Consider the following 24759-nt stretch of genomic DNA (forward strand, 5'->3'; position numbering starts at 1 on the left):
CGTGAGTATTGGTCTGAGGTATGGAGGTGGGTTTGTGTGTGTGTGTGTTCTGGAGTGAAGGCTGGGCTGTGTGCACCTGTGTGTGTGCTGGTGTGAGGGCTGGGCTGTGTGTGTCCGTGCATGATCCAGTGTGAGGGCTGCTGTTTGCTGGTGCAAGGTCTGGGCTGTGTCTATGTTTTGCTGTGCAAGGGCTGGGCTATGTGCACCTGTATGTGTGCTTGTGCAAAGGCTGGGCTTTGTGCTGGTGTGAAGGCGGGGTGGTGTGTGTGTGTGTGCTGGTGTGAGGGCTGGGCAGTGTGCATATGTTGTGCAAGGGCTGGGTAGTGTATATCTGTGTGTGCTGGTGCAAGGGCTGGGCAGTGTATGTCTGTGCTGGTGCAAGGGCTGGGCTGTGTGTTGGTGTGAGGGCTAGGCTGTGTGTGTCTGAGCGTGTGCTGGTGAGGGCTGGGCTGTATGTTGGTGTGAGGGCTGGGCTGTGTGTATCTGTGCATCTGCTTGTGTGAGCGCTGTTCTGTGTGTTGGTGCAAGAGCTGGGCTGTGTGCATCTGTGATAACTAGTGCGAGGGCTGGACTGTGTGTTGGTGTGAGGGCTGGGTTGCGTGCCTCTGTGCGTGTGTTGGTGCAAGAGCTGGGCTGTGTGCATCTGTGAGTACTAGTGTGCAGGCTGGGCTGCTTGCTGGTGTGAGGGCTGGGCTGTGTGCATCTGAGTACTAGTGCGAGGGCTGGGCTGTGTGCGTCTGTGAGTACGAGTGCGAGGGCTGGGCTGCGTGCTGGTGTGAGGGCTGGGCTGTGTGCATCTGGGTACTAGTGTGAGGACTGGGCTGTGTGTTGGTGCAAGGGTTGGGCTGTGTGTGTCTGTGAGTACTAGTGTGTGGGCTGTTCTGTGTGTTGGTGCGAGAACTGGGCTATGCTGGTGCGAGGGCTAGGCTGTGTGCGTATGTGAGTACGAGTGCGAGGACTGGGCTGCGTGCTGGTGCGAGGGCTGGGCTGTGTGCGTCTGAGTGCGAGGGCTGGGCTGCGTGCTGGTGTGAGGGCTGGGCTGTGTGCATCTGGGTACTAGTGTGAGGACTGGGCTGTGTGTTGGTGCGAGGGTTGGGCTGTGTGCGTCTGTGAGTACTAGTGTGCGGGCTGTTCTGTGTGTTGGTGTGAGAACTGGGCTGTGCTAGTGCGAGGGCTGGGCTGTGTGTGTCTGAGTATGAGTGCGAGGACTGGGCTGCGTGCTGGTGCGAGGGCTGGGCTGTGTGCATCTGTGAGTACGAGTGCGAGGGCTGGGCTGCATGCTGGTGCGAGGGCTGGGCTGTGTGCGTCTGTGAGTACGAGTGCGAGGGCTGGGCTGCGTGCTGGTGCGAGTGCTGGGCTGTGTGTATCTGAGTACGAGTGCGAGGACTGGGCTGCGTGCTGGTGCGAGGGCTGGGCTGTGTGCGTCTGTGAGTACGAGTGTGAGGACTGGGCTGCGAGTTGGTGCGAGGCCTGGGCTGTGTGCCTCTGTGCGTGTGCTGGTGCGAGGGATAGGTTTATGGCATCAGCAGGATAGATTTTGCCCTGCCCTGACTTTCAGACCATTAAGGTCCCTCCCTGTGCCCCAGTCTCCTGCCCCGCTGTGATACGCGCGGTGGCGATGCCGGAGGGAGAACGGAGGGTGACCAGGGCCTTGTTGTGGGAGATGGGCAGCCTGCTGCTCTGAGCCCTCTCCTCCACCCCAGAGCTGGCAGTCTGGCTCTGGCCCTCCAGGTGGGATTTGTCCCAGTGCGACAGCAGGAGTGGGGGTGGCCCCTGATAGCCACCCAGGGAACAATGCGCTTCACCCCTGCACAGGACATGTCCACCTGCTGCCTCCTGCCAGGAGAGGGAATCGCAGCTCCCAGGGTTCCCTGCCCTCCTGCAGGGCGCAGAGGGCGGCGCCTTCACCTGTCCCAGCTGGGCATCGGGCTTCCCCCTCTGGCCCGGCTGAAGGGCTGCAGAACGCACAGGAGCTGGCAGGCAGAGGAGACCCAGCTGCCTAGGGAGGGGCTTGCGATGAGTAGCTGACGAGAAGCCAGGTGCCTGTCCAGCATCCCCCGGGCCTTTGAGTGCCGCCGCCTTGGAAAATAACAGTGGGCAGGGGGCGGAGGGGAGACTGCAGTGTCCCGGTGAGAGAGCGGAGCTGCCTCTGGGTCGGGAAGAGACCGGAGCACTGTACGTGCGACACCATCCAAGCATCCTCCGCCCGGGGCAGCGCGGTTCCGGCTGGGGCTGGCTGGCTCGCCGTGTTCTCGGCCCGCCGAGCCTTTGCCTCCTCCGGGCCGGCGGGGATGGGGGTCGCCGTGGCCAGGGGGAGTGGCCGATGCACTGATTCCTTTCTCCCTCCCGCCCCCATGCAGACCTGGGCCTTCCCAGCCCGTGCCTGAGCGTGGAGTGCACCTACGGCGCCACCTGCGTGGTGAAGAACCGGGAGGCGGTGTGCGAGTGCCAGCAGGCGTGCGTGAGCCGCTACGACCCCGTCTGCGGCAGCGACAACCGCACCTACGGCAACCCCTGCGAGCTGGACGCCATGGCCTGCGTCCTCCGGCAGGAGATCAAAGTGAAGCACAAGGGGCCCTGCGGTGAGTGGGGCTGGGGCAGGGGGGCTCTGCGCCAGGCGCACCCGGCAGCCAGGTCTGGGAGGGCTCACAACTAGCTGCTGGGGAGGGGAGGTTAGTAATGGGACACAGCAAGTGAGCCTCTGCTGTGGGCTCCCCCACCAAATCAGACTCTTCCACCCCGCTGCAGGGGATTCCCAGGTCTTTGATCTGCAGCAGGGCAGCTCCATCGACCCCCCACCCCAGCAGGCAATGGGACGTTCTGCTCCCGGGGACCTGGGCTCCTGGCCTCCCACCAGAGTTGCCCCTTTTGCCAGCCGTGGTGGTGAAGGGTGGGGCCCGGTGGCCACCCCTCCCAGGAAGGTCTGCTGAAGCCTGACACGTGCCGGCTGCCAGCGGAGTCTGTAGCTCTAGTGGGTGTGAGGTGAGTCACCTGCCTCCTGGCATCACAGGACCTCTAGGAACAAACGGGTCCCCTGAAAGGAGACGTGCAGGCGTTTCTGTAGCCCCTGCAGCTGGTGTTTCCAACATGCTTCACAGACACGGACTGGCTTTAGCCTCCCAGCCCCACAGCCAGGGACCAGGAGCCTCTTGGTGTTGCAGGTGAGGAAACTGAGGCAGAGCACAGGGATGCGGCTTGCCCTGATTAGTGCTGGGGAGTCAGTGTCAGAGCTGGGGGGAAGCTCAGGGGTCCAGATACCCAGCCCTGCACCCTAGCGACTGACCACCCTGGAGCCTAAGGCCCCCCTTGCTTCCCTTTGGTCTGAGCCTTTCTCAGCAAGTTATATTCCTGATTAAAGAGGTTTCCTGTTCCTGTGGGATGGACTCTCCCGCCTGGCCTGAGGGCCTAATATCACTGAGGCTTTCCTTGTGAGCCAGCTGTAGTGCCACCTGCTAGCAGTGGACTGAGCAGGGCCGTAGGCTGAACACGTGGGCGGCAGGGGTGAGTCAATAGGTGCATGGCCTGCAGGTGGAATACGCAGTGGGAGTCTGGACTCCTGGGGTTTTCATCCTGATTTTGCCATTTTGCTTTCCCTGGGCCTCAGTTTCCCCATCTTGGGTGGGTTTCAGGGCTAATTGAATGAAAGATGGTCAAAGAGCATTGAGCTGAGTTGTCAGGGTGCAAAATCAGCTGCAGAAGCAGGCGGCTGTCGCTGTGATTGGAAAATACCAGGGTTACTCAAGAAACGCTGAATGAAATTGCTCTGCAGAGGAGGCCCCCAGCCCCGCTGTGTTTTGTGGAGAAACGGCCCGTTTCTCAAGCCAGGAGGGTGCCACTGGGGCTGGGGTTGGGGCTGGGGCAGAGCATGTGTCTGCGTGTATCTGTCTGTGGCTTGCCATTCCCTGGTCCCCTCTCCTGGCAAGCACCTGCTTAGATCCCCCAGACTGCAATACAGCCATCAGGTCCCTGGTGAGCAGAGAGTGACACTGTCAGCTGGTACCTGTTGCTGGGGAGTCACAAAGTCTCAGCACCAGGAGCTGATTTGGGGGGTGGTTTTGGGGAGCAGGGCGCATAGGGGAAATCTACCCATAAATCACCTCCCCATCCAACGCCCTCCCGGCTCCTCTAGCGGTCTGACGCAGGACAGGTGGCGGCTACAAAAGTGGGAGCGGTGGGGAGCTGCTCCAGAGTGGCTGGGGCCGAGAAGTGGGGGAAGCTTTCTGAGCAGCTTGCTCCTCCTTCGTCTTTCCTTTGGGGGAAGCAGAAGGGTGTCCAGGTTGCGTTACTGAACTCGTGCCTCCACCCCCATGACAGAGAAACGGTGCATTCTGCCCCCCGCTGCCCCACGAACATCTCCCCCCTTAACCGTTCAAAGTGTGTTTCTCTGCCTCGGGGGGGATCTGTCACTGCCCCTCCCACCACCTTGCAGGATCCCACAAAACCACACAGCTCACAAAGGCCTTTCCTGCCCCTTTTCCCATGCCCCAGTGGTCCGCAAGAAAGAGCCAAATGCCCAGGGAGGGATAGTTCTCGCTCTCCCTGAATCCTAGTGCTTTCCATTCCTCAGCTGGGCTCTGGTCTCCGTTCCACCCTTGCCATCCTACTGAGGTCATGGGGGTTCCTTGGGTGGGACTAGCCAGCTGTGTCTATGACAACAGAGGGTCATTCTGTTTGTAGTCCTAATGCTTGTGCGTGACACTTCAGGGGTCCTCATGAGCTGATGCCCAGCAATTTACTCCAGGACCTGGTGGCTTGCCCCAGGCAAAGTGCAGGCTTGATGCTTAGTTTCTGAGGGGAGGATCCCATTGCAGATCTCAGCACAGTTATGCTGGAAGGATGCTTATTATGATGAAAGGGGTTCAAATGCCATGCTCAGGCTTGGTCTAAGGAGTTAAGTCTTAACTAGGGAGTTAAGTCAATTGCAGATATGTAATTCTAGCTACAGCAGTTGTGTAGCTAGAATTGACTTAGTGGAATCGAATCGACTGGGTGGGCAGAGAACACGGCAATCGACTTACCTGGCTTCACTAAGGAGGAACTCTCCCATCGACCTCCCTTCCCATGATAGCGATGAGTACAGGGGTCGACTGCTGACCTCTGATAAGTCGATTTCATGTGTCTGAGCAGGTTGATCTTCTGGGTGATGTAGACGTGACCTTAGAAAAGAGGGCTGGTTTCGCACAATGTGCGGTTCACCCGTGGAACTCCCCGCGACAGGATAGCAATATGCGGAGAAGGATTCAGAAGCTGGCGAGACACTGATTTTTGCCTTAAGACTTTCTGCAGTTACCTGAGAGATGACTGTCGTGGAGAAGGGGTATAAGCACCCCTGCTTTAGGGCATAAACAGACCCTGACGTCCTGGGATATTCAGGAAGCAATTTCCCCCTGCCCCCCATCTCTGGGCATATCTTCCATGGATCCTACCTGCCACTGCCTGTCTCCCATTTCTGAAAGCCCCTGGTGGGCTGAAAATGGCAGGCTATAGATAGAAGCATCCCAGTCACCAGCTCCTGCAAACCAGTCATGGGTTCAGTGGTGGCGCATCTTTTCCCACACGCTTCCAAAGCAACAGCTGCTGCGTGAAAATAAAATGAGAAAAATCTTCCTCCAGCCAAATCCCTGGGGAATTGAATGGAAGGGGGAGGGGATGCTCTCTTGAAGGGGAAGTTAACCGGTGAGTCTCTGAACAGGCCGGGCTTGGGAGAGCCAAGGGGCAGGCTGGCTGGTGCTGGGCTCTCCTGCAGTGACAGGGCTGAGTGTGCCAGCCTGGTACCGTGTTGTGCCATCGTAACACACACCCTCTCTCTCTGCTGTGATTCACTGCCCTGTGAAGTGACACCTAGACCCTTTCCAGAGGGAGAGCCTGAGCTTCTCTTCCAGCCTTAGCTGGGAGCTAGCTGCCTCTCAGCTCACCCTGTAGAGGCTCCTGCACCAAGCTCCAGAGGTCCCAGGTTCAAGCCTGCCTGGGGGCAGTTATGCTGTCCATATGGAGAGGGGGGATGTGTGGCTGTGAATTACAATCACCTCCTCTCAGGATAAACCAGAAGGGGCTGAGCATGTCACAGTGTGGCTGGAGCCACAAGGGCTTTTCAGAGCACTTGGCTGTGAGTTCAGAGCCTCTTGTGACACATGGGCCACCTTGCTCTGGCAGCTCCCAGGCCTGGCCTTGAGCCTTCTCTCTTCTCCCCAGCGACAGCTACTGCTAGAGCTCTGGGACAGTAACTGAGCTCAGGCTGCCCTTTCCTTGGTGTTGCTAGAGACAGGCCAAGGCCATGTTCTGCGGGGGGTTCCATCCCAGCCGGTCACTGGCTCCTGGTGTTCTGTCTGCTTTGAGTTTGACGGTATCCAGCCCTTGAGCCTCAGCCCCCAGGCTGGGAGTCGCACAGCCCACGAGGTTGGCTGGCCTCTTTCTGAAGCTGGAGCTTGCTCAGCAAGAGGCTTTTCAGCCTGTGAATCCAGCCTGCATTTGGGTCTCCTACAGGTGTGGCCCCTGTCGTCTCCTGCTGCTGCTGCTCCACCGTGACTACCCTTCTGAGCCTGTCCTGCAGGAAATCAGTGGAACCCAAGATTAACCTTGGGGCCTGCAACAAGCCATGCTGTGGCCAGAGCCAGGCACTGGGGCACCTGCAGTGGGGATGATGCCTACTGCAGGGTAGTCATAACGTGCTGGCTTCAGGCACAAAGCCAGACCTGGGGCCTGGCTGTGGGGAAAGGCTGCTGTGCCTGGCTGGACTGTTATTCTGCAGGGGCCGATCTCTTTCCCAGCATTCCGGGCGGTTCCAGCTGGTATAGTCCCAGAAAAGGGTTTCGCCCCCCAGCCCTGGGAGCAGATAACTTGCCTAGTCTGTGTGTGTCAGGCTCTCTGGAGGCCAGCGAGTGGGTTTGGATAAACACCAGGCCCCTGGTTCCCTTCTGCAGACGTCAGGGTGCGGGATTGAAGCAGGCTGGGCGAATGGAAATGCCCCATTGGGCAGTGGTGGGGATAATCACCTCCAGAAGCACTCAGGATCCAGCATCTAAGATAAAAGCTCCCCCTTATTCACAGCCCTGTCACCTAACTCCTTCCTCCCCCAGGAGATTTGCAAGGTGCCGGTGTTGCAGCCCTCGTCTCCCGGTGGCTTTTGCTCCCCAGACTAATTTATCACCCGTGGTGATTGCACTCGGCCACGCACTGGCTCCAGCCCCCTGCTTTGAGCTGTAGTGCATAGAAGTCTGGTGACATTTCATCACAATCACCCCTGGTCCTGGTGGGTTTTATGGCTGAGTCTCTGTCTCTGAGTGTGTCCTTCCTTCCCTGCCCCTGCCTGCACCCCCCTCCGCCTGCCGCACCACTAGGGCTCCCTGTGAGCATCTGGAGGACATGTTGTGGGGGCCAGTGGGGGGTCTTTTGACTGCTGCCTTGACATTGTGTTAAGAAGAGAGAGCCGCCACCTCCGTTCAGTCTCCCCAGCATTTGGAGCAAAGCTAGAACTCAGGGTCAGAGGCAGGTGTTGATGGATTCTGCTGAAAACTATCTCTGCATAGCTCTTGGGAGCTTCAGCCTCCAACCCTCCAGTGTGCGCGCACACGCACGCACGCACGCACGCACGCCCGTGCTCAGTCTTGGCCCTCGGTCTGGCCATTTTAATTTTTTTCATTATTTTTCTTTGCCTGTTCCCTCACAGGCATTGAATATCCTCCTGCCAAGTCTTTAACCCTGTTGCTATGGCCACATCCCACCTTGGGGTTAATTTAGCTCTTCTGCCTTAATCCCCCTGGGATATACTGCTCAAATCTACCCTAGCATGTTGCTGTGCGCTGGTAAATAGCTGCCACGCTCCACCCCAGAAGTGGCTGTCTTTCTCTGCAGGGATCTTGCTAGCTTTGAGTTGAAAATTGCTATAGGGATGCTTCTTATGGAGTCCTATAAATAAGACAGTTGGGGAGCTGTGTTTATTAATCCCAGCTGATTGGGGTGCCCTCCCCCCACCCCCAGCACAAAGTCTCTGCCTCCGTTTGCAGCTCTGTGATTGTTTCCATGGGTGGAAAAACTAGTGTGATGAGACCTGAAGTGAGGTGGCTTTTCGCCTGGGTCAGGTTTCAGTTCCAGTCTCAGGGCCTGACCCAATGCCCCTGGGTAGGGCCCTGCCAAATTCACACCCTGTTTTGATCAGTTTCTCAGTGATGGGACTTTTAAAAATCCTAAACATCATGATTTCAGCTCCTTCCTTTGGTAATGTCTCCGGGTTGCAATTGTAGGGGTCCTGGCCCAGAAAGGCGCTGTAGGGGTTGCAAGGTCATTGGGAGTGGACTTGCAGTATTACTACCCTTACGTCTGTGCTGCTGCTCATGGCAGCGTGACCTTCAGAGCTGGGCAGCTGCTCGTGGCAGCTCGGCACCAGTGCTTTGTGACCCGAGTGTCTGTTTTTATTCCCGCAGAGCGTTGTGGCAAGTGTCGGTTCGGGGCCATCTGCGAGGCAGAGACGGGCAGGTGCGTGTGCCCCACGGAATGCATCTCCTCCTCCCAGCCGGTCTGCGGCACGGACGGGAACACGTATGGCAGTGAGTGTGAGCTCCACGTGCGGGCGTGCACGCAGCAGACCAGCATCCAGGTGGCTGCGCAAGGAGACTGCAGTGAGTCAGCCGGGGCGCCTGTCCTACCCCCGTGCCTCCACGTTCCTTTTTTAACCCTTCGTGTTGCTTCAGTGCCGACCTCCCCAGGGACCGGAATACCATCTAGAGAGGCTTTGCTCTAAACAAGAAAATAACCCAATTTTTGTGGCTGGTTGAACCTCTCTAGTCCGGCACTGTCTGGTCTGATCTGGCAACATCCGTAATCCGGCATGAGTTTAGTTAGCTGGATGACCACTTCTCATGGCAGTGGCAAGTTTCCTGAATCCCATAAAGTTTGTTTGTTTCCAGCCACCAGTCCTGGCTCTCAGTGTTCTGTGCTGTTATTTAGCTGTAATTTACCCCAAATGTCTTCTCAGAGCCCAGACAGCAGTGGAAGTGTTGGTAATTTGCCAGACAATATTGACCCCCCCCCGTGGGCCGGCAAATTCTCTGTCAGTATTTAGGGACTGTGGTAATACAGATCATAACAATTGGATTCATGCTTCCTATTCATCTTGATGGGAACCGGGTATCCAAATCCCTTAGCCGGCTTTGAAGATCTCAGCTACAATCCCAGTGTGCCTCAGTTTCCCCCACCATGAACTAAGGGTAATATGTCCCCGCACGGCTGTCACAAAGTGTCGTGAACCTTACCGGAGTACTCGCTGGACCCTTGGTATAAAAGGGACCATAGAGGTTCAAGGCTCTCTGTGTCGGGGCTGAACAGGGAAGCCGTGCTAGGACCTTGCAATCTACAGCTGCCTTTAAACACAGCTTTGCCAAGTGCCAGCATGGGCTGCACATCCCCTTTTGTGGCTGCTTTTTTCCTCCTTCCACAGGAGTTAGTTCCTACCCGATATTCTGCTTCCACTTCCACCTTAGCTCAGCCCTGAGGGGTCTGTGCCAGTTTCCACCTGAAGTGAAAGTGCAGATGAAATGCTACATTAGAACGAACGATGCGCTGGACGAAATAATGTGTCTCTGAATGGCTGGGGCCGACATCCCCCAGCTGGGTGGGGCCAGGGGCTAAACTGACACCTGTCAGAGTGGAAATCAGAATAAAACAGAACAGCTGCATGGGACAGTCCATCAGCCTCAGTGGCTGCGAGGTTGGGCTCCGGCCTGCTCTGGGCGTGGGCCTGGGGGTGTCTCAGAGAATCATTCAGTGCTTATAACCTTAACGCACTGTTGGCCTGCAAGGGCTGGCAACATGCAACAGCCTCTGACCTTTGGGAGCTGTGGGTGCTCAGGTCTCTGCCTCTAGTTTCTTCTGTTTGAGCCTTCTCGGGATGGGGTGAGCCAGTGGCGAGGCCGTCAGCCGGCAGGCCCTCTCCGCCGCCGCCTGGGCTGATGGGTCCAACAGAGGCTTTCTGCTCAGCCTCTCTCTCTCTTTCTCTCTCCTTCCCCGCAGAGTCCTGTGGCAGTGCCGTCTGCTCCTTCGGGAGCCGGTGCGTGGGCGGGCAGTGTGTGTGCCCGCGCTGCGAAAGGAAGCCCTTCTCCCAGGTGTGTGGCAGTGACGGTGTCACCTACGACAGCCTGTGCGAGCTGCAGGTGGCTTCCTGCCAGCAGCAGAAGGCCATCGAGGTGTCCAGGACAGGACCTTGTGAGGATGGTAGGCAGCTCCATTATGTCTGGGTCGAGGGGGCAGGCGGGTGTGAGGACTGCAGGGGACAGGCAGTGGGAGCTTGGACTTCATCACACATGGAGTTTGCATTGCATGATCCAAACCTCCTGAGCCCATGGGGTGTGGCTGGGATGTGGAGACCTGTAGCGTTCCCTGTAAGATGAGCGCTTGGGCAGCCACCCAGGAGGGTTTCAAGTGCTGCCCAGCTGATTAGCAGAGTGTCTGGCGGTTCACATCCGCCCATGCCTTGGCGCACATAACAAAATTTATTCCGCACATGGGTGGAAAAAATTAGAGGAAACATTGGAGGCCTTCCCAGCCTCTCTCACTCTTTCTCTCCCCTCCCCACAAGCCCTGTCCGGCCGGGATAAGCCTGGGAGGCAGGGGGTTGCTATTGACAGAGCAGCCTCTTGGGTGGGGTTTCTTCCTTCTCCCCATCAGGACACCTGGGGCTGCTTCATTCTAAAGACTCATTGTGCCTCCTAGCCCTGGCCTCAGGTGTGGAGGTTGGCTGCTCCTCTCTGTATCAGGCAGGCAACCAGAGCTGCAGTGGGAGCTGCTCCTGCTCCCAAGGGACATGAGGCAGGTTCCCTGCTCTCCTGGTGGCTGTTGGCCTGTCGTGCTGTCATGCAGCACCTGGCACCCGCCCCCGTCGTCTTTTCAGCTGGCGGTAATGAAACCTGACGCCATGTAATGGGCCTGGGCAAGGCGATTTATCATGGCTTTAATTTCACACTTCAGAGGGCCCAGGATGGAGAATGGCGGGAGGAGACGGCGTGGATCCTGAGGCAGGGCGTCCAGCTGCCTTGCCGCTGCCCCTGTGGACTGGCTGGGGTCAGGCCCTCGCCTGCTGTGAACTCAGCCCTGGGCCCCTGGGGACAGGTCTCTCTGCTGAGGCCCTGCTCGGCCAGGTTTTGGAGGGATCCCAGTGGCAGGCCCCCTCTGAGCAGCGCTGGGGCAGGGGGCGAGGAGATGGATACATGCAGGCTTTAGGGCCAGTGAGCTGCTGGGTCAGCAGCTCTGTGTCTGGTTAGCCCCAGAGACAGCCTCCGGCACGTCTTGGTGCACACCTTGGCCTAGGGGGTCCCCTTCACCTCGGAGAGCGGAGCTCAGTGTCCTCCGGTGTCTGTCCCTGAGCTGGGCTGGGCAGAATTCACTCTGGGGCCAGGGAGCTGCCAGCCACTCAGAGACGTGTGCCCCTGACCCCTCTGTAAAGCTGAGATGTGGGGCTAGTGGCAGTGAACGCGGCGCGCAGGTAGCGCTGGCTACAGCAAAGACAAGGACACCTCGGCTGTGCCGGCTTCGTGGCATAGTCACCTCAGTGCTCGCCTGCAGCAGCACCTGTGTCCCAGCCTGCACGCCGCTCTGCCTGCCCGCCTCCGTCCTGCCCTGCCACCCCCTGAGCTCCCCACAGCTCTGCCTGCCCACCTCCGTCCTGCCCTGCCACCCCCTGAGCTCCCCACAGCTCTGCCTGCCCGCCTCCGTCCTGCCCTGCCACCCCCTGCTACGCCGCTCCCAGAGCTCCCCACAGCTCTGCCTGCCCACCTCCGTCCTGCCCTGCCACCCCCTGAGCTCCCCACAGCTCTGCCTGCCCACCTCCGTCCTGCCCTGCCACCCCCTGCTACACCCCTCCCAGAGCTCCCCACAGCTCTGCCTGCCCACCTCCGTCCTGCCCTGCCTGCACGCCGCTCTGCCTGCCCGCCTCCGTCCTGCCCTGCCACCCCCTGAGCTCCCCACAGCTCTGCCTGCCCGCCTCCGTCCTGCCCTGCCACCCCCTGAGCTCCCCACAGCTCTGCCTGCCCACCTCCGTCCTGTCCTGCCACCCCCTGCTACACCCCTCCCAGAGCTCCCCACAGCTCTGCCTGCCCACCTCCGTCCTGCCCTGCTACCCCCTGAGCTCCCCACAGCTCTGCCTGCCCACCTCCGTCCTGCCCTGACACTGCTATGCCAGTCCTGGGCCCCACCCCCAAGTTCTGCCATACTACCTGCAGTACACCAATCCTCCTCCTCCTGCGCTCTGCCGCTGCTCCTCAGTCCTCACTTGACGTGCTCTGCTCTGAAGCAGCCTAGGCCCAGTCATCCATCAGGGCTGAGGCTGAGGCCTCCCAACTCACTTCACTGGTGGCCTGAAATAGACAGGCCCAGGCCTCCAGAGTGGCAAGAGTTCAGAGCAGTGCTGGCTGAAGGCCAGCAGAGGAAGAGCATCCATTTGCCCCTGCAGTGGGTTAGCTCTGTCAGCTGAGACTGCCGAACTCATAGCTGATGTAGATTAGCTAGGTAGGGCTGGAGTGCTGTGGCAGGGCTAGGGAGAATGGAAGACATAGAATGGTGTTTGATCATAGTCCTCCCCAGGGAATTTCAGGTTGCCATCCTTCCAAGAGAAGAGCTTAAATAATTCTCTGTGTAACGCCAGCTCCCATCCTTTGATCGCTGCATAAAAAGGGGGCAGGTTGTTTTTTTAAAAGCCTTTGAAATCAACGTCTCTCTCTCGCTGCCAGATCTCTGAGTGTCTTGTGGTTGGCTGAGGAGCTTTGCTGACATACAGCGCACTGAGCCTTTCTGCCAAGCCAGTAGTGTCTGCCAGGCTGGACTCTTACACTAAAAAACAAAAACGGCCCAGCCTTTCTGCTCAGGTCTCTGTGCTTCTCTGAGCAGGAGGAAGCCGTTTGCCTGCTGCAGCGCAGTGGGGAGAGGCTGGGTTAGTGAGCAGAGAGTTAAACCACTGCTGTGTTAAACCGTTGCTATATCTGTACCAAGTGGGACTCTCCTGTGTCTGATTCCAGCCACCAGGGTTAGATGTGAGCTCTGAGCTTTGCTTGCCAGCTCAGGTCAGGCAGTGCCCGCCCCGGGTACTAACCACGTGGCTGTTCTGTCCTCAGGGGGAGCTGGGTGCTCTGCCCTGGGGACGAGGGTCCTGCTGCCCTCAGAGGGTGGAGTATATGCTCAGAGCAGTCCACCCTGCAGGGTCTGTGGCTCTGGGGGCCCCTGGCTCAGGTCCCCTCCTTTCCTGTGCAGAGTGCGGCTCAGGGGGCTCAGGCTCTGGGGACGACAACGAGTGCGAACAGGAGCGCTGCCGGCAGTACGGGGGCTCGTGGGACGAGGACGTGGAAGACGATCGCTGCGTGTGTGACTTCAGCTGCCTGGCCGTGCCCCGCAACCCGGTACCTCCCCCGCCTGCCCCCCTCCCCCCATGTCAGGAGAGAGCTCAGGCTAGGGAGGGGCTCTGTGCTGAGGCTTCGACAGCTGCTTCTCGCAAGCCCAGCCCTGCTCGGGGTGCTGCAGCCAGTGCTCCCTGTCAGCTGAGCACTTGGGCAGTCACCCAGGAGAGAGTCAGGTGCTGCCCAGCTGATTGGCAGAGCGCCCACAGGTGGCAGCCTGTGTTTTCCTGCTGGTGCACATCCACACTTGCCTCAGTGCATATAACAAAATTCATTCCACTCATGGATGGCAAAAGCTAGAGGGAATCCTGACTGCAGCGCTTGTGACCTGGCCACGATTGGAGGGGAGAATCCTAGTGGGAGGGGCAGCGCCCCCCAACTCTCCCAGACTCTCAGGCTCGAGGGAGTTTTGAGGATGTCCCATCAGGCTGTTGGTGTTTCTCTACTGGCCTGTCCAACCTTCCCTCACCCGCTTCGTCTCAGAGCGCCTCCCCAAATGCCCAGTGAGGCAGGTGCTGGTCTGGCTCTGGTCAGCGGTGTGAACAGAAGCCCTTCCCCAGCTGTTCCCTTGCAGAGGGGTGCCAGGACTCAGGGACCTGCCCTGTCCTCTTGCTTTGCAGTCCTGGCTGCTGCAGGCTGGCACACAGCCCAGCTCCCTTAGGAGCCCCTGTTCCACTGAGACAGGGTGGGTTAGTGGTAGAGGCAGAATTCCAGCTTCCTGGCCCAGCTGAAGCCTGGGAAGGGGGCACCCTGTAGGGCTCTCTCTTGCTGCGAGAGATCAGAGGCTCTCTGTAGACTGGAGGCTGCAGGCAATGATCTCTCTTCCCCTCCTAACCTCTCCCCACAACCCTCTGAGCAGGTGTGCGGCTCTGACGGTGTGACCTATGCCAACGAGTGTGAGCTGAAGAAGACACGCTGCGAGAAACTCCAGGACATCTACTTCACCAGCCAAGGAGCCTGCCATGGTGAGTCCCACTGAGGTTCTGACCCTGGCTAGCACAGCTGTTGGACTCTCACCAGTCCTGCCCTGCAGCATCCCACACAGCTCTGCCTTTTGTCTCTTACCCCCGGCGTGTCTTGACTTTACAAACACCAGGTCATCTGTGCTGGTCACCCCAGCAGCCACACACGCTCAGTAGTCAGTTTTCCCCCTGCCTCCCTTCCAGCTAGGGAGAGAACAAGATCTCACCATCCTGTGGTCCTGTCTCCCCTGGCTTCTGCCGACCTCCGCCTGGCACTTCCTCTAGCCCTTTAATTGTTTCCAGCTGACCCAAGCGCTCTCAAGAGCCTCCTGCCTAATCAAGCCATGGAACACGCATGCTCTGAGTCTAATTAAAACTATTCCGGGGACAGTGGGATGGGAGGGCCCTCTAATTTTTTGCATCCAGGTGCTGAATAAATTTTGTTGCCTGCACCAAGGCAAGACAAATGTGTGCCACCATTAGAAACACACGCTGCTGGCTGTGGGTGGTTGTGGGCGCTCTGCTAATCGCCTGGACAGCACCTGAATCTCTCTTGGGTGGCCTCACAAGGGCTCAGCTTTCAGGGAACACTGGTCCTAGCACTCTGCCATGCAGTCCGGTGCTGGAATTGGGACCCTGGGCTAGCAGGGGCTATGTCTGCCTTCAGCCTCCTCCTTCCTCACAGTACCGGGGGCACATCTGCCTTGCAGCTGTGATCATTACTCAATCAGCTTTTGTTGCTGCTGCGTCTGGCATTAGTTTGTTGGTCCTGATGCACTGGCTGGGCTGTTTTGTGCATCTGTTTGCATGCTACTTTGTGTCCTAAGGTGGGCCTGGAGTGAGCGACCCTGCCCTTGTGCAGAGCAGAGACCAAGGGTGGTTGTGCGGGGGGCATGGACAGACATAGAGCTAGGGGTCCTAGCGGACCACAAGCTGAGTGTGAGGCAACAGTGTGACGCTGTTGCAAAAACTAAGCAAACATGATTCTGGGATGTATTAAGAGGAGTGTTGTGAGCAAGACACGAGAAGTCATTCTTCTGCTCTACCCTGTGCTTGATTAGGCCTCTGTTGGAGTATTGTCCCTTGTGTTGGGCACCCTGTTTTAGGAAAGATGTGGAAAAATTGGAGAGGGTCCAGAGAAGAGCAACTAAAATGATTAAAGGTCGAGAAAACCTGACCTATGAGAGAAGATTAAAAGAACTGGGTTTGTTTTGTTTGGAAAAGAGAAAGCTGAGAGGGGCCACGAGAACAGCTTTCATGTATCTAAAAGGGTGTTACAAGGAGGACAGAGAAAATTTGTTCTCCTTAGACCCTGATAACTGGACAAGAAACAATGGGCTTAAATTGCAGCAAGGGAAGATTAGGTTGGACATTAGGAAAAACTTCCTAACTGTCAGGGTGGTTAAACACGGGAATAAATGGCCTGGGGAGGTTGTGGAATCTCCATCACTGGAGATATTTAAGAACAGTTTAGATAAATATCTAACAGGGATGGTCTAGATGGTGCTTGGTCCTGCCGTGAGGGCAGGGGACTGGGTCTCATGACCTCTCATGGTCCCTAGTTGTAGTGTTCTATGGTTCTATGACACATCCGCCGGGGTCCTATGCATTTGTTATATTGCCCTGCTGTAGCCTGCTTAGGGTTAGGGTTGATCCCTGCCTGCCCAAGCTATGGCTCATGTTTCTCCATGTCTTCACAGCTGTTGCAACGCCTTCCCCGCCACTCCTGGTTTTACACTGCAGCCAGACCATATACGGATGTTGTCCAGACAATACGACCGTGGCCCTTGGCGTGGGTGCAGCTGGCTGTCCAAGTGAGTGAAACGTGGGACTCGGAGGGGAATCTCTCGTAATGGATGAGAGGTCCTGGACTGGGAACCCCTTGGGGACAGGATGGTGGTCAGATCGCAGATAAGGGGGAAAACTCCACAGAGGGAGAACTCTCTGCCCCCAGGCTGAGAACCCCTGGTATAGCATGTCTGCCCCACTGCAGTTCCTTCTCTAGACAAGTCAGAACCTCCAGGTGTCTCCAGAGCCTGTAGTCCGGAGCACTAGCACCCACGGGCAGAGAGAGACCCGTGCCCCCGCTTTGCCCTCTGAATTCCCAGCACCTCTTGTTTTCCACAAAGCACCAATTCATTTCCGGTTCCGAAGCTGCCCTAAATCTGCCCAGGGAGCAGTGGAAGAGGGGTGCTCTGATCTGGGTGCCCCAGACCTCCCTCCCTTGCTGGGCAGGGCCCAAGCTCATCACGAGCTCTCGTGGCCTGCGCAGATGGCAGCTGGCTCCCCACAGAGCCAAGCTCAGGCAAGCCTTGGCATGCGGTGGCTTTGTTTGTTTTCACTGGGTGGCTCGCCGGGTGGCAGTTCAAAGATGCTGAGCTGAGCTGCTCTGCTGCCTGCTCCTTTATTGGACAGCAGCAGACATTTCTTAGAGCCTAATCCTGCCTGGGGCTGAGCCCCTTTGCTCTGGGAGCTTCGTGCTCCCCTGCAGGGGCTCCCAGGGGTAAGCCTGGACATAGACCAGCTCGTACCATTTTGGGGGGTTCTGGGGGTGCTGTGCAAATATTGGTTCAGCCCTGGCCCCAGAGTCTGAGACACACCCGCCTACACCCTCCCCAGCCCACCCCAATGCTGCCTGCGAGGCAACTCCCCGTCTCGGGAGGCCACGTAGATGAACACATCATTAATATTTATTAAATAATTACCAGCGTCGGCTCTCTCGCAGCAGGCACGTTCGGAAAAGGCATTAGCCCTCAATTAACAGCCGAGGCTGCGACCGGCTGTTTGGAAAGCCCATTAAACTGCAGAAATATGGTTAGAGCCGCATACGGCTCTGGCTAATGCACGCTTGATGGGGATTTAGTGGTGTTTAACGTGCCATGTAATGTAATAAGCGGCGGCATCCTGGCAGCGCCTCGTCGCGGCAGAGCATTTGTGGCACTGGGTCACCGCCGGGGGGTTCAGATGCTCAGGGGCCAGCGCTTGGCCCTGCTAAGGCCAGCAAGTTGATTTCTGCCTCTGATCAGCCAGTGAGCCCAGCCTCTGTCACCTGCTTGTTAAATCCTTAGAGAAACGCTGCCCCCGGCTCAGAGTGCCCCATAATCACCCACTGGCCCCCCCGCCGTCGTCTGTGCCTCCCAGCCAGCAAACCACTCCACAGCCAATTCAGGACCTGCTGTGGTGAGGCTCCCTCTGCCCCCACCAGCCTCCTGCTCTGCCACCACAGTCTCCTTAGGTCCTTGTGCTCCCTGGTCCGTCTGTCTGTATGCCCCATTGTCCCTTGGCTCCTGGTGATTCTTGTACAGCGCCCAACACAATCGGGTCCTGATCAGGAAGTGAGGCTCCAAAGTGCTACTGTGGTGCAAATTATATTTGTCCCCCTGCAGCTCAGTGTTCCCCCTCCCTCCACTGTGGCTGGGGCCTCAGGCCCCCTCCTGGGCTCCCACATGGTATCGCTCCCTGGAGCAAGCCACCTGGACTGATCAGCTTACTCTGTATCCCACCTCCTGTCTCTGTCCCCCCAGCCCTTGCTTTGGCAATGGAATCACCAGCTGCAAGTGACACCAGCACCTCGGCTTGTGCTTATTCCATGCAACTGGTTCTGGAGCTTGTGGCTTCCCAGTGTGGCTCTAGCCCAGTGGTTCCCAACCTTTTCACTACTGCAGACCCCCAACCACCCTCCCCAAGCATCCCTGGACCCCCATCCAAGCCAAATCGAGCTGGTACACACACTTCATTCAGTGAAAAAGGAAATGGAGATGATTAACGTTTAAAACGAAACATGCTCATTTCCAGCATCCCAGCGATCCCATTGCACATCCCATCGCAACAAATACTAACTGAGTGTCAGAGAGGTTGCCGAGTTAGTCTGTATCTTCTAAAACCACAAGAAGTCCTGTGGCACCTTCTAGACTAACAGATCTTTTGGAGCATAAGCTTTCATGGGCAAAGACCTGCTTCATCAGCTCATCGAGTGTAACCTTGCAATTTATTTAAAACTTATTTTCTATGATCACTTTTATTTATCTTTTTATTTTTTGACCAACCCTCTGCAACACCGGGGGGTCCGCGGACCCCAGGCTGGGAACCACGGCTCTAGCACAACCCTGGGAAGCAGAGGCATGGGGGACCTGACAACAGCTGGCCTCCCCTCCCTCTCCTAGCCTCTCTTTGCACTCTCCCCCTAGATACTATGGGATTAGCCGTCCCTCTGCCCCTGCTCCCCAGGAATGCAGTAGTGTCCCTCTCTTGGAGGGAGAGGAACGACAGATGCAAGCGAAGTGAGCAGGAGTAGCTTGCAGGGTTGAAGGTCGCCCCATGGTTACTGGGGGGGATATTAAGGGGAAGGTCCTTCATAGGGGCAGAGGGAGGCCACGCTGATCACTATCCTGGTGCCGGCCCCAGGAACGTGGTACCACGTCAGTCAAGTGGATCGCTTTAGCCCATGCAGTCAGGTAAAGTCCCCTCTGGTTTCAGACCCCGACTGCTGCTCCCAGGCCTGAGGGTTTGCTCTCTCTGATTCCGCCAGGCACCTGTCAGTGTTACCCCTACGGCTCCTATGGAGGGGCATGCGAGCCCACCACCGGCCAGTGCTCCTGCAAGCCGGGGGTGGGCGGCCTGAAGTGTGACCGCTGTGAGCCTGGCTTCTGGAACTTCCGCGGCATCGTCACGGACGGCAAGAGTGGCTGCACCCGTGAGTCTCTGGGGGCGGAGGGTGCATGGGTGGGGGAGCCCCCCGCGTGCTTGTCTCTACTCTCGTCCTGCCACCCTACCAGAAGGACCGCCTCAGCCTGGGCGGTCACTCTCTCAGCTGTTACCTGGAGCCGGCTGGTGGGAGGGTGCCTGGCCCGGGGGGTGGGAAGATTGACCCAGTCCAGCCTGTTCCCTTTGCTGGGTCCAGCCAGTGTTAAAGTTCCATGCCAGGGCCTTGCCACAGGGAAGGTGCCAGAACCAGGCTCTCTTCCCCTGCCTCTCCCACCCTGGCCTGGGGGTTAGCAGGTCAGTGGGGGCCAGATCTTGGCACTTTGGGAACATGTCTCTGAACTCCACTCCCCATGGCTGCAGCATCACCCAGGTGCGAACTCACGCTCACGGGAAAGGGTCATTTCCATCGTCTGGGGTGGTGAGGAGTCAGGCCAGGGCCAGCTGCAGAGATGGAAAAAGTACCCGAAAAGTTACTTGAGTAAAAGTGTGGCTGCTTTTACTTCTGGATACTTGAGTACAATCAAGATGTGCTGTGTGCAGGTCAGTGGGTATGCCTTTACTCAAGTAGTTCTCCAGTGGGACACTGGTGACTTGTACTTAAGTACAATCCCCTCCCCGCCAAAGCAGCTGCACTTGTACTCAAGTAACTTTTGGATGACTTTTCCCACCTCTGTCTGGCTGCCAGTCCGTTGTCACACCAGTGGCGTGGAATGTTTTTAGAAAGGAGGTGCTGACATCCCAGTCCTGCCCCGCCCCAACCTCAGCTGAGTGCAGGAGCAAAGCCCTGGTGTGCAGGATCTGGGGCGTAGGCTGGCAACAGCACAGGGGGCTGAAGCAGAGCCCCCTCGGCATGCAGGTCTGGCAGTCAGAACCCTAGACCCAGCAGCAGAGCCCCCTGCGTACATGGATGGCATCAGAGCCCTGGGTTCAGGGAACAGCAGCTGGTCCCTGGGCATGGGGCCTGCAGCACAGCCCACGGAGCATGGAGAGGCAGCTGGGACTCTTGGCACTAGGCTGGGAGCCCCAGGGAGCTGCAGCACCCTCTAAACCCCTAGTTCCCACGCCTTTGCGTCAGACTCCCCTGAGTCCCCGTCAGAGTCTGCACGTCTGATTCCCAGATTGGTGCTGACATCACCTACAATGCCTCTGAACAAACAAGGAAGTAAAAAAAAAAAAAAAAAAAATGCTGTGTTAATTTCAAGCTCCACTGAAGTTACAAGCCAAAAAATCCATATGTGCCAAATGGGAAGAGGCCAGATGTGGTCAGGGAAAGAGAAGTTCTTTGGCGGGGACTGTAGACAAGAGAGGTGTGAGTCTGTCTTTCTCTCCTCTCCTGCCTGAGAGACTCGTGTCATACTTCCACCTCATCTTAAGCGAAGGGGTTGAATTGGAGCCTCAGGTTCCTGGATTGCGTGCATAGGTCTGACAGAGGGACGATGCTTTGCTGAGCCAAGCCCAGGTCTGGCAGGTCAGGACTCCTGGCTTCACTCCTACCTCTGGGAGGGAGCATTTTGTCTATAGGGCCAGACAAGAGCTGGGGTGTTGCCGGGAAAGTTCAGACTGGAAATAGAACAGCAGCTGAGCAGAGAAGGTAACTAACCATCGGAACTGCTACCCAATGGCGGTAGTTCCCTCGCCACCACTTGGGATCGTTACATCGAGACAGCATGTTTTTCCTAAAAGATCCCCTCTAGCTCAGCCACAAGATATGGGTTCGCTGTGGGCGTTACTGGACATTATCTCTGGCCTGTGCTATGGAGGAAGTCCACCTTGATGCTTATCAGCCTTATGACCAGCCTCTCATTTATCATAAGGTCCCTGTACACAATGCTGGTGATGGGGGCTTGCAGTGGAGGTAATGTAAGTACCAGAGTGACCTCAGTGTTAATGAGAATGAGGCTTTGTGAGTCTAATGGTAGGAACAGGAGACTTGGAATCCAGCACCCGGTTGCTAACCCTGCCTAGGGAAGTGTAGTATAGAGATTAGCAACTAGTACAGGAACAGGCCTCCTTGTTTCTATTCCTGACTCTGCCCCTAGCTCCCTGTATGGCCTTCAGCAAAGTACTATCATCTCTGTGCCTCAGTGGCTGCATCTGCAAAATGGGGCTAATGGCACCTGCCTCCCAGGAGTGTAGTGAGCATACTTGGCCTACCCCAGTTGTGAGCCTGCCTGTGGGAAAGTGGATAAAAGCTTATAAAACATGCCAGTAACCTCAGACAATAACCACTGGTGGGAAAGGGGCAAATGGGAGAGCGGCATAGTCTGGCTCCAATGTCCTTGGCAGACCTCAAAGACTGTGATGAGATCAGACCCTTTAAAAGTGTGGGACTGGAAATCAATAGACCCACACTGGTGTGTTGGAAGTTAAACCAAGGTGGGGGACAAAATAACAAGAGTACGGACTGTTCCAGCCTCGCTCCCCTTAGGGGTGGAGTCCCCAAAGAGACTGGAGGGAAATTGGAGGATGCTGGATCCCCAGCGTGCTGGGGCAACAGGAAGGCGCATGCTTCACCCTCAAGAGAGGGACCCAGAGGGCATCACCACCTCCACTTGTTCTGGTTAAGCCCCAGCCATGAGCTGGGAGTGGGTCTGTGTCACACCAGCACCACCAGGAGTCTGTTTCCTTCCCCACCGTTTTTCTCCTTTCCCGTCCCTCTCCTTCTTCTTCTTGGCTAATCCGAGTCTGGCGTAGCCAAGCTGAATATTTTGCAACATTGCTGCAAAAACTGTGACCAGAAAGGCAGCTAACGGCAATGCCCTTAACAGCCTTATGCTGTGATAAGTTTGCCAGGAAGCAGAGTGGCTAATAAAACAAAATGCTATGCCTGTGTTTTCCCAGAAGTAAGGCTCCAAGCAAGCCAGAGCTGGAGCCAGAAGCTGCATTCCCCATCATTGCTGTTCTTATTTTCTCCCCATTTTAAGCATTTGTGCGCTGTTTGGTCTTCAGGAAACAGGATCAAACTTTCACAATGGCAGGAGTTGCAGCCCACTTCAACTAACGTCTTCCCTTTTTCAATTATTCCTGTCTTCAGTGCCATTGAAAAGTATCCGACGAGTAGCGGTGTTAGGTTGTATCCACAAAAACAACGTGAAAACCTGTGGCATCATATAGACTAACAGATTTATTGGAGCATAAGTTTTTGTGGGCAAAGACCCGCTTTGTCAGATACCATTGAAAAGACCGTCAGCTGGAGGTGGGGGTTCCCTTGAAAACCTCTCAGTGAAAGGAGCAGGGAGCACGAGCCAATGTTAAGACGCAAGCCGAATTTAACCCTGTGCCTTCCAAAGGCTTTAATTGTTGGAGCTATTTCTTCCATTGAAATTAATGCAAGTGGAGGTAGAGAAGTTGAATTCACTGGTGCGCTCAGCTCTCCTAGCAGAAGGCTCATGTTCTAAAATGCAACAATGTTTGTTTCTTTCCCCTCCTCGCAAAGCTTGTAACTGTGACCCGGTGGGCTCGGTGCGTGACGACTGTGAGCAGATGACCGGCCTGTGCTCCTGCAAGACTGGCATCACTGGTATGAAGTGCAGCCAGTGCCCCGACGGAAGCAAACTGGGGATGAGCGGCTGCGAGAAAGGTGAGGTGAGGAGGCCGCGTGGCCAGTGGTTCTTCCCAGGGGAAGAAACCTTGAGTCAACGTTGTGATTTCCTGGCGAGCGGATGTGGGGCTTCCCCTTGGAGCGTGTTGCACGTGAGAGCTGGTCCCCGCACGCGTGGTTAGAAGCGCTTTGGAGGAGAGGGTTGGAATCGCTCCTTCGTGGCTCGCCAAGAGAGGGTCTAACCCCTAGCGCTCATGCTGCTCTGAAGAGTCTCTTCTCATGCAGCTGCCAGGAGCTTGTTTGTCTGGAGCAGCCAGTCCTGTATTCTCTTCCCACCCACAGCCTTGATGCCTGCACATCTGCAGAGTCCTGCACAGCAAATTGTCCCAGCCCACTGATCTTTAACCCACTTGCAGGGCTGGGTGAAAAGTCTGTTTTGGGCTCGTCAGTGAGACCAGTTTAAACCCCTTGGGAAAATTCCTGACAGAGCTGGGCTCACTTTCCATCCCTGACGAGAGCAGAGGGTCACCCCATATGCACTTCACCTACAGCTGTGTCTTTACCTTCCTCTCCCCCCACAGGTCCCTCTGCACCCAAGTCCTGCCAGGAGATGAGCTGCGAGTTTGGGGCATCGTGCGTGGAGGTCAATGGCTTTGCCCACTGCGAGTGCCCATCCCCACTGTGCGTGGAGGCCAATATGACCAAGGTAAAAGAGGGAGGCCACTTGGGGCCACGTGGCAGATGCTGGAGCAGCTGGAGCACTTGTGGGACTGAAGGTGTTTCCGCCGGCTGCAGGCTCAGCTGCTCTGCACGGGAGGTAGAGAGGGATGATGTCGCTAGCTATGGAAGGAGCCTGTTGCAGGGATTTCTCTGGTAGCCTCACATGATGCAACTTGGGATTTATCTTCTTGGGCCCCCTGTTGGGAGTTGTGGTTTCATCCCAGCAGAGAAACCCAAGCAAAAGTCTCCTGGGCCTTTAACCTTTGGCTGATCATTTAAAGAGAGAGACTTATTTCATGTCATGGGTGAGGAGGGAGGAGAAACCCACGTCTCAGGTGGGTTCTGCTTTATGATGAGAAAACACGCTGATCTCCCCAGCTGCCCCCACTCTCCACTGCCCTTCCCAGGTCTGTGGCTCTGACGGAGTGACCTATGGTGACCAGTGCCAGCTGAAGACCATTGCATGCCGGCAGGGGCAGGTCATCACAGTGAAGCATGTTGGGCAGTGCCACGGTGAGTCTTTCCCCCCCATCTACCACCCCAGACAGGCACAGAAGGGCAGTGCTAGCTGTCTCCGCTCAGCACAACTAAGCACCTAAGATACTAAGGCAATAAATGCTGTTCAGCAAGTCAAGTCATGTCAAACCTGCCCAGTCCCCTTGTTTGCCAAGCAGTGTGCCCTGTAAGCTGAGCACTTGGACGGCCGCCCAGGAGAGATTCAAGTGACACCCAGCTGATGTGCAGAGCGCCCACAGCCACCCACAGTGGGCAGCTTTGCTTCTACTGGTGTTGTACATCTTTGTGCACATCTTTGTGCTTTGGTGCACATGACAAAAATATTCTGCCTCTGGATGGAATAAATCAGAGGGAACACTGGTAATAAGATTGTGGGTGCAGGGGAAGCAGTAGGTGTGGTATATCTCAACTTTACTAAGGCTTTTCATACCATCTCTCGTGACCTTCTCATAAGCAAAACTGGTAGGTACTGCTCTCTGAGTACGCTTTTTTATCAGCAGTTTACAAGCTGGAAGGGTATGGTGAGTGGCGTCCCATAGGGATCTATCCTAGATCTGGTTCTGTTCGGTACCTTCATAAATGGTTTGGGTAATGGCACAGAGCATATGCTTATAAAGTTTACAGATGATTCCAGGCTGGAAGGGGTTGCAACCGTGTTGGAGGATAGAACTAGAATTTAAAATAAACTGGAAAACTGTCTGAAATAAATCAGATGAAATTCAATCAGGACCAGTGTTCCCTGTAAGCTGATTCAGGTGCCCCCCACCTGATAAGCAGCGCACTCACAAGCATCCGTAGCCAGCAGTGTGTGTTTCTATTGGTGGTGCACATTCACATATGCCTTCATGCACCTCACAAAATTTATTCCTCCCAGGGATGGAAGAATTAGGGGAAATGCTGATCAGGGCAATGCGCAGTACTATATTTTGGAAGAGAGAGT

General features: G+C 56.5%; 1 protein-coding gene across 7 annotated transcripts in view; it reads left to right on the top strand.

The window, feature by feature from the left end:
* The window catches only part of AGRN (agrin), a 248498-nt gene that overhangs the window by 185886 nt on the left and 37853 nt on the right, over positions 1-24759 (top strand). For all 7 annotated transcript variants that reach the window (XM_075018049.1, XM_075018051.1, XM_075018050.1 and 4 more), the window contains 10 exons: positions 2361-2582; positions 8421-8615; positions 10006-10206; positions 13234-13379; positions 14236-14341; positions 16039-16152; positions 18867-19031; positions 22479-22622; positions 23165-23289; positions 23711-23816. In XM_075018049.1, coding sequence (XP_074874150.1) covers positions 2361-2582; positions 8421-8615; positions 10006-10206; positions 13234-13379; positions 14236-14341; positions 16039-16152; positions 18867-19031; positions 22479-22622; positions 23165-23289; positions 23711-23816 — 1524 coding nt within the window. The remainder of the gene's footprint in view (positions 1-2360; positions 2583-8420; positions 8616-10005; positions 10207-13233; positions 13380-14235; positions 14342-16038; positions 16153-18866; positions 19032-22478; positions 22623-23164; positions 23290-23710; positions 23817-24759) is intronic.

The sequence above is a fragment of the Carettochelys insculpta genome, chromosome 23, assembly GCF_033958435.1.
Source record: "Carettochelys insculpta isolate YL-2023 chromosome 23, ASM3395843v1, whole genome shotgun sequence".
NCBI classification, from domain to species: Eukaryota; Metazoa; Chordata; order Testudines; family Carettochelyidae; genus Carettochelys; species Carettochelys insculpta.